The sequence below is a fragment of the Gallus gallus genome, chromosome 5, assembly GCF_016699485.2.
Source record: "Gallus gallus isolate bGalGal1 chromosome 5, bGalGal1.mat.broiler.GRCg7b, whole genome shotgun sequence".
Classification (NCBI taxonomy): domain Eukaryota; kingdom Metazoa; phylum Chordata; class Aves; order Galliformes; family Phasianidae; genus Gallus; species Gallus gallus.
This window is the reverse complement of record NC_052536.1, coordinates 43,734,573-43,743,452: the sequence shown is the minus strand read 5'-3', so window position 1 is coordinate 43,743,452 and position 8,880 is coordinate 43,734,573. Positions and strand designations below refer to the sequence as shown.

The following is an 8,880-nucleotide window of genomic DNA, read 5'->3' as shown; positions in this document are numbered from 1 at the left end:
CAGCTGTTCTCCCCACCACAGCATATTTTTAAATCCAACTTGCTACAAGCCTTACTTCCTGTTGCAGTTACGAGGTTAGTAAAACAGGAACAGCAATGCAATCGCATTTCATTTTAATGAGAAGATTTCTTTGTCAAATCCAGATCACCGCTTAGTGTGCAATATCTTTTCATATCCATTATAAAACCACATGAATGAAAGGTAGGCTGAATCATCATGATAGCTCCTTCCCATTTCACAGAAATTTTGTAAAGGCAATAATACAAAGTTGTGCATTGGCAAGACACCAGAGATGAAAGTCCAGTACTTAAGAGAGACAGACTCATCTTTTTCTGATCCTCTTTTACCTTGCGAGAGCCTAGAGCATAAAGAAATAAGGTAGGATCACCTCCTGATGTAGAAATCATCAGGGAGCAGTCAGTGCTGCACCTCGTGCAGCAGTTTTTCAATCAAGGGTGCATGGGTGTTGTAGAAGGGCAGCGCGTCCACCTCCATTTCCAGGCTGGCAGATGCTCCACTGCGGACCCCAAGCTGCACAAGTGCTTTCAGAAGCTTTTCTTCCTTAAAAGAGAAATGAACACGATGCAATTGAAATCCCTTATCAAGCAAAAACATTCATCGAGGCCTTTATTTTAAACCCAGGGAAGACTCTGACCTCACCTCCTAGATTTATTTTGTGGACACCATTTTTCTTTTCTACATCCTTCAAGAGGCAAAAAGTGTCACTTCAGAAATGTGACTCCTTTCCACCTGCTCTGAAGTTCCTATATTGCACAAATAAGAATCAGAGAAACCTCCACCCAAACTACCTGCTGTAGTTTTCTCTGAGCAGCAAGCTGCAGGGGCATCTTGAAACCAGAAGCACAGAGGAGGAAAAGGATATGTCAGGGAAAAACTTGCAGTCAGAACCCAAGCAGGCTGCGTGGTCACTCTCGTTTCCTGCATATTGGGTGGTGCCAATGAGCCTTTTGCTTCATGACCTCCTTTTCTATTGATTTTGAGAATTCTGGGCCCTTAAGAAAGGGCTGGGGAGAAGAAATACCCTGAAGTTGCTCTTTCCTGGAATTCTTTGAAATAGTGCTTAACTTGCCATATTTAGAACTGCAACTCTATTTTGTGTTTATAACAGTTATTTTCTTGCTTAACAGTAATGTAAGCAGATATGTAGCATGTTCCAAACTGAGCTGTTAAAAGTACACAGAGGGAACTAAATCCTTGATAGTGACCTATGGGTAAGTTAGCATCAAACAGAGCCCTACCCCTTTCCTTGACAAACAATTCTATAGGTTGAAATACTTCTTATTAGTTATTCCCATACAATAACATTAGGAATGTCTTTATATCCTGAATAAACATGAATGACCAAAAATGTGTAATGTTAAAATGTCTCATGTTCTCACATTAAATGGTTGTTTCTTTCTTTCCACAAAGACTCTAAGCTGTATGGAAATAATTCAGCTGTTATAGAATCATAGAATCATAGAATCACCAAGGTTGGAAAAGACCCACAGGATCACCCAGTCCAACCATTCATCCATCACCAATACTTCTCACTAAACCATGTCCCTCAACACAACGTCCAAACGTTCCTCGAACACCTCCAGGGGCGGTGACTCCACCACCTCCCTGGGCAGCCCATTCCAGTTATATCACTCTCACGTCACAAAAGAGAACTCTGAAGTGGATAAGCAAAATTTTGCTGTAATTTCAAATTGTTTCTCCTACATATTTACAAGCTCCAGCTTTTTGACCTGCTTACATGGGGGAAATGGCCTTGCTTACTTAACATTATGTAACTATGCTTGATATAGTATTCTATCAGCAAACGTTATCGTTGAACTTGTAAGAAACATACACAACATGCAGGGTGGTCTGTAAAGTGCTGTGGTTTGCTCACAGTCCTCTGATTAGTAAATGTTTATGCTGGGAGTAAGGTAACCAAAAATAAATGAAAGAACCCCACTGAAATCCAAACCCACCAAATTCATAGAAAAAGAACTTGGTAATTTGTATTTTATTGATAGAAAAACTCCCTTGTGAATGAAAAAACTGATAAAGAACGCTAAATGACACCTTTATATATTGCTCATGGTCATGCAGATCACAACTCTGAAAGAAGTATTATACAGCTCTTGTCTTACGTTAATAAGGAGTTCATTAGCAGAACAGCTGCTGAACATATTAACCTGGTTGTGAGTTGCAAGAAAACGCAGAGCTGGCTGAGGATATTCAGCGTTAGATTTACTTGTATCCCTAAGAATTAACATCTTTCCCTACATTCACCTCAGAAAAGCCTGAAGAATGTTAAAAATCAAACCAGCATCATGAACTGACTCAGCTGTGATTCAACTCCACAGCTGTGGCAGGTAAGTAAAACTGCATCGGTCAAGATGCTTCTAGCTGATAAAGCTCCCAGCAATCAACAAATGCTTTTTTGTATCTCTTAGTAAAATATACGTGAAGAATAATTTAGAAAAACCTTCACGTTCTGTCGAGTGGGAATAGAGAGCACTGCAGTTCTGAGTTCTGTTGCAGTGCAGTCATGATACTGCTTTAACTTGAGGGACGTGATTTAGCGGAGGGTTGTTGGGGTTAGGGCAGTATGGTTAGGTTGTGGTTGGACTTAATGATCTTTAAGGTCTTTTCCAACCTGAGCGATTCTATTGAGGCTGCAGAGAAATAACACACGTTCCAGGGAAGTCGTCTTCATTTAGTTGTTATGGCCTATGGGTTTCGTTGAAGGAATGCCATTTTGGAATAAAAATGAAATACTATAAGGCGGCAGCTTGGTGCTTAGGCAAGTACACAAATATTAATGTTGAGGTGGTACAGTGGTGCTTTTTATCCTACTGGGGGAATTACTGCAGCATTAAAAGAAACCGTTGGGCAGAGAGCAGCCGTAAATGGTCTGATTTTTAATTTTTTTTGTACTAATGGAGTAGGTGAACAATAATGTGTTCAGGCTCAGGAAATCTTCTGCACTGTTTACTGTTGCATGATTTATAATTAAAGATACAATCTCCTCTTGTCAGACAATTTGTCATTTTCTTTCTTCCCACAAAACTGTTTCCATTAATTTTATCTCAGTAGATTTTGTGCTGAACTTTCAACAGCTCATTATTGGATTATTATCAATATTGCCAGCTGCACAGCATTGTAAAATAAAAGCAAGAAGGATTTCCTGTATTCAGTATCCCATTTAACAGCAATATCTCATTACCAGGAAATTTGATCACAGTAGATTTGGGATGTGTTAACTTCAAGGGAAAATGAGGAGATGTAAATGGGAAAAACATACAATGAAAAATACTTAATCTAACGTTGGAGCTGCCTTATGCTTTGTTAAAAGTCAAAGGATAGCGAATACAACTAAGCTGAAAGTTGGAATCAGTTTCACATATCCTTTACACGAACAATCAGAACAGCAACAAACAAAAGTAGGACCTACTCTAAAAAGCCTTGTTGGAATTTCAGGCAGAACATGCTGTCATCTTAGTGAGAATACTTCAGCGCTGCAGACAGTTATCTAAGCTGGATATTGCAGCATGGTTTTATGCTTGACGTTACAACACAGAAATAAATTCATTTCTGAGGCTTTTGATGTTCATACTGCCTTGAATTCTTTCCTGAATGTTCTAAACACGGCGTGGAAGCAAGTTAGCCTGGAGTTGTCAAAAGACAGCAAAAGAAAAGCAATGACTGGGCAGGATTTTAGTGGCTGATAGCTGATTCCATCTGCTCACAAATGAGCCCCAGCTCCCTGGTCCTCTGGAATTTACCTTTGTAACTGATGGAAGTGCTGACAGCCAGACTGTCTTCTTCGGTGACTGTGAAAACCCAACTGCTCTCCTCAGATAGCAATTGTGTATTTCACAGGTGCTGAGAATATACAGAGCACAAGCAATGGCATAGCCTCCCCAGTTGGAGACTCCTGCAAAACAAAGGAGACACCACGAAACCAGACTGTTAGAAATAACAACAGATTAAACAACAGTTACTGTAAATATACCTAACCCTCAGAAGTCATTATGCACTTCAACTGAGTCACACTGCGATGCTGTAACGGAACTGGGATGTGAATAAACTACTGACAATAATTTGGAACGTGTACTTTAGAAACATACGATTGGATAAGATGTTAAAATGTTTTCATTAGTATTGCAGACCGAATTTCTGCAAGTTTTCCCCTAGCTTACTCTCTGCTTTGTCTTCCAACAAAACAAAAACTCACTTGGCATGGTCTACAAAACAATTCTATTGGGTTTATGCGAAACCCATGAACTTCTGAGGAACAGTGTTACAGCTCAGTGTCTTTTGCTTTTAACAACACAGAAGCAGATGATTTTTGATGAAGTAAAACCATGCAGATTTTCACTGAAGTCAGATTTCTTAGTGAAACACTGCGCCATTCCAGAGAGTCCCTTTTTGGTCACAGATAACATCTGATTAAAGAGTTCAGCAGTTTTATGGCAAACAAAGGTCTGGTGGAACTGATAATTGTCTGTGTCTTGATATGTCTTTTGTTCAAATGCTGTGTGCAAAAAGACATTCATTTGAATGTAGTTAATATCCACAAACTGTCTGCATGCTGTGATTAAATCATTCCACACAGCTTTGTTTGGCAGCTCCTTTGTCGGGGCTGTAGTGAAGAATGTAAGATTTGAAAGCTGCAGTGAGAAGTTCCCTCTACACCTCCAGCCGAGATGCAGAACAGCTGGATTTTCAGAACCTGTGGAGGTTGTTCCAGTGCATGTAGTGATGCACTGAGGATGCACTGAAACATGCTCTCAAATGTCTGAACATTCCCCTTACTCGCTTTTAGGATCTGGGTGTGACAATTGCTTTCAAGGTAAAAATCACAAGGATTTCCCCAACAGCCGTGCACGTTTGACATGTACGTTAAGCAATAAGAGGTAGATAAAATTATCACCACAATGCCATTTATCCACTCTAAAATTGCTGTTCTAGCCTCTGCAATGCTGGAAACACAGGTGTTCCAAGTAAGGTTAGAAACCTGAGCTCAAGTACAACACGGACCGTTCAGTTCATATGCTGTCCTTGCTGAACATGTCTCTTCACAAAGGAATTTATTTAATACTGTGATTCAGACGTTATGTTAGAAGAGGACTGTAAGCTATAATGTTCAACTTCTGTTGTACATTAAGATGTGCATAAGTACGGCTGCTGAAAGAATTGATCTCCTCGTGTAAGAGCAGTACGGCTGATTTTGGCCCGATACGGTCACACCCACTGAGGTTCATCAGTTATACATAGAATTTATTTACGCACAGACATTTCTTTTAAATTCTCAGATCAGTTTTCCCTGTTACTTCATCCAAGGTGTGATTTCTCAAGAATATTGAGCGCTTGCCCAATTGTTTGCAGTTAAATGCACTTTTGACTGAGCATCCTCAGTTTTCAGTCATCCCTACATGTACAGTTGTTGCTGAACTGGTCAGAAGATGGACGTGATACAGAGGTTGGTTATGATCATACAAAGAAAGAGCCAATACAAATCAATTGGAAAGACAAGCGCTTTCTTCTCAGTTCTCTTCACAACATCAACATCTCTCTCGTAGTCAATAAACCCCTTACCAGCTACAACAGCAAAGTCAGCTGCAACATCACAAGCTATAACGTCTCCATTTTTTATGTGCTTCTTTACAGAATCTTTTACCTTGCCCATTCCTAATTCATTTCCTCCATCTCCAACACCTTTATTAAAAAGAGAAAAAGATCAAATGAGTATGAAACCAGCATATAACATTCCATTCAGAAAGGAGCCAGAATCTTTCCCGAGAGTTTCTGTGAGTGTTCAAAGCTCCATCTGAGGTGATTTATCCCTTACTACCAAAAGTGTCTGTAAGGATAAGATCATGAAACAAGGAGCTGAAGGCATGACTTTACCACATGCTAACCCATAAATGTGTGTACACGGTGTATGCAGTGCTCGTGCAGGCAAAAGAAATCAAAATTATCAAGCAATTTTTGGTAAGTTATGAAAAAATAGCAATTTTTCTAAGGTATGTATTTAGAGAACAGTGTCTCTATTTTTGTTGGTCAAGCAGAAATACTGTGTGTTTGTCTTCCAGATATCCTGAGCATCAGTGATTTTATGTAATGTCAGAACCCTACATTTGTCACTCGGAGACCTGGAGATGAGGATAACACAAATTTCCAGCTTAAGAACTGCCTTTAGACTCTTTCCAGTGTATAAAAAAATGAAGAAGGATCCAATTAATTAAGTGGAAATAAATCTTCTACCTGTTCATTTAAATGGAATATCCTCAAATTTATGCTAGTTAATGTCTGTGAAAAAGAATATCCATTTCCAGAACTGTGAAGAGCTCCAAATCCTCACTGCAATGTATGGCATTTGAATTTCAAATGTAACTTTTGCATAATACGTGTTACAGAAGTACAGTATTTATAATTTACACTTAAAGTGCTGAAAATCAATACATTTAGCTGCATAAATATCTCACATAACTATATCCTAAACTTCTGTAAGTAAAATTCAAAGTTATCTCTCAGCAGCACTGAGGACAACATACTCCTTTCAAGATGATTCTATCACACTCATGTTTTCTTAGAGAAAAGGACCTATTACACCATTAAATGCAACATAAATGAAGATTATATCTAGACTGCTGTTTTAACACAGGTATAACAACCGTAAAATGGTTACAATAGTTCAAAATTCAGTAGTCATCTGCTTTCTCTACTGCCTTTCACCTGTAAAATACAGAATGAAGTCAGTGTCAGAAACCAGATGGAGGGGACTGCAAGTAGGCCCACTCATATGTATATAATGCTCACATAATGATAATACACACACCTGGGATCACTTATTGTCCTTAAATAACTCTGAATTCAACTCCTCTATGAGCACCCTTCTAGGGGAACCAGTAGTTTTTCCTCTAATCCTGCCCCTTTAAATTCAACACAGACAAACAGCCACAGCCCTCAAGCAGCTGGCTATTCAGCACCTGTCTCCTGCTCCACTTCGCTTCCAGTAAGTACAAGTTCCTGTTTCATGCTTCTCTTGCTTCTGAGACTGTAATGCAGACACATACATACCGGTTGTTGTTATTCCTGGAATGGTTTGAGCAGCTAAAAATAGTTCATCTATAGGATCCACTAGATGTTTAATATTAACTTTCCTGGCATTGTAGTAATTGCCATCAGCGGCCATCCCAGCACGCTCTATTGCTATCAGGTGATCAAATCTGGTTAGAGAGAGGAAGAAAGCAGTCAAAGCTATGATTCTCACTTAAAAATTTTTCTGTAGGCTGCTTCCCCTGTTGTAGTTAGCTCTACTTTTTGAACATTTGAGATGTGAGGTAAAACTTGAATACTGTTTTGTTATTTCTTTGTTATTTCCTAATCTACTTTATCTACAGATTTAATGCAACTTTCTCAATCCATGTTTGTTGCTAATGAACAGAGGCTTTTGTGGACTCTTCCAAATGAATATTTCTTTGGGCCAGCAGTCTGGGCTTGCTCTGTTTCATGTTAAAATGTGCAGTGTCTTACAAGATGAGATGCCTGTCTTTATGTTCTCAAACAAAACAAGAGTCCATTTGATGATTAAGTCCTCGTTAGTAAAAATGTAGTCTTTGCTTAAAGAATGTTACTTAGAAATTGTTCACTCGTATCTGATCAGGGAGTTTTTTGTTTGGGTCTTCATATCTTGGGGCTGTGGGTTTGAAGGATTTATTTATTTCAAGTATACGTCAGTTTTTGGCTTGTGAAAGTACACAGATGTACTGCAGATGTCCGGTGCTTTAAGCGGAATTCTAGTTCTTAATTCTGCCTCTTAACATTATAATTAAATTATTGTGTTTGTATTTCTGCAGCTTTACTGTTAAGAGGTTACTGTTTCTGTTGAATGACTTAATGATTTGTGTGTGGGTATCTACTGCGACAGAGGAGACCTTGAACAGTCGTCAACTTTTAAGAAACGTTTACTTCAGGGTTTAGGGAAACTTGTGATCAATTGAAGTAGAAGCTGGTTGTAATTAAGTTACGCTTGGCTATAAAAAAAAAAAAAAACACTTTTAAAACAGTGCATAAAAATGGAAGACAGTATCATGCTGAAATTACAGTGTGCACTAACACTGCCCCTTGCTACAAGAAAGACACTGAGGCCCTGGAGTGTGTTCAGAGAAGGTCAACAAAGTTGTGAGGGGTCTGAAGCACAAGTTTTATGAGGAGCAACGAAGGGAACTAGATCTGGGATTGTTCAGTTTGGAGAAGAGGTGGCTCAGGGGGAAGCTTTATCACTCCCTACAGATCCCTGAAGAGAGCTTGTGATGAGGTGGGTGTTGGCATCTTCTCCCGGGAAACTAGTGATAGGACTAAAGGGGAATGGCCTCAAGTTACAACAGGAGAGATCCAGGTTGAATGTAAGGAACAACTTCTTCTCCAAAAGAGTGTTGAGGTGCTGGAACAGGCTGCCCAGGGAGGTGGTGGAGTCACGGGTGTGCAAGAAACATTAAGTTGTTGTACTAAGGGACACGGTGTGGTGGAGAAATATTGGTGGTAGGTGGACAGTTGAACTAGATGATCTTGGAGGTCTTTTCCTACCTTGGTGAGTCTATGATTCTATTTAGGATGTGAATAAACTGAATAAATTGATGAACCGAATACCAGGGTGAAAGATGTTTTTATTAAGAAGAAAAAAATGAAGGTGACAGGATTAAAATGCTACAGAAGGAAAGATCAGTAAAAAATGAACAGCATATGCCTATTTAAAGAAAATGTATGTTGCTTACTGAGTAATGAAATGTGTATAGAACTACTTAGCAATATTCTCCAGTGTGTTAACATTAACGACACACTTGTATACATCTGGATTCCTGCCCAACATTATACACA

At 39.1% G+C, this 8,880-nt stretch overlaps 2 protein-coding genes across 5 annotated transcripts in view; one reads left to right on the top strand and one right to left on the bottom strand.

Moving 5' to 3' along the window:
• The window catches only part of RPS6KA5 (ribosomal protein S6 kinase A5), a 133,367-nt gene that overhangs the window by 19,200 nt on the left and 105,287 nt on the right, over positions 1-8,880 (top strand). The window lies entirely within an intron of this gene.
• C14orf159 (C14orf159 homolog) overlaps positions 97-8,880 on the bottom strand; it is a 40,281-nt gene continuing 31,497 nt past the window's right edge. For all 4 annotated transcript variants that reach the window (XM_004941866.5, XM_040701578.2, XM_421319.8 and 1 more), the window contains 4 exons: positions 7,081-7,229; positions 5,596-5,715; positions 3,780-3,931; positions 97-561 (listed from right to left, as the gene is read on the bottom strand). In XM_004941866.5, coding sequence (XP_004941923.2) covers positions 418-561; positions 3,780-3,931; positions 5,596-5,715; positions 7,081-7,229 — 565 coding nt within the window. In that variant the 3' untranslated portion in view covers positions 97-417. The remainder of the gene's footprint in view (positions 562-3,779; positions 3,932-5,595; positions 5,716-7,080; positions 7,230-8,880) is intronic.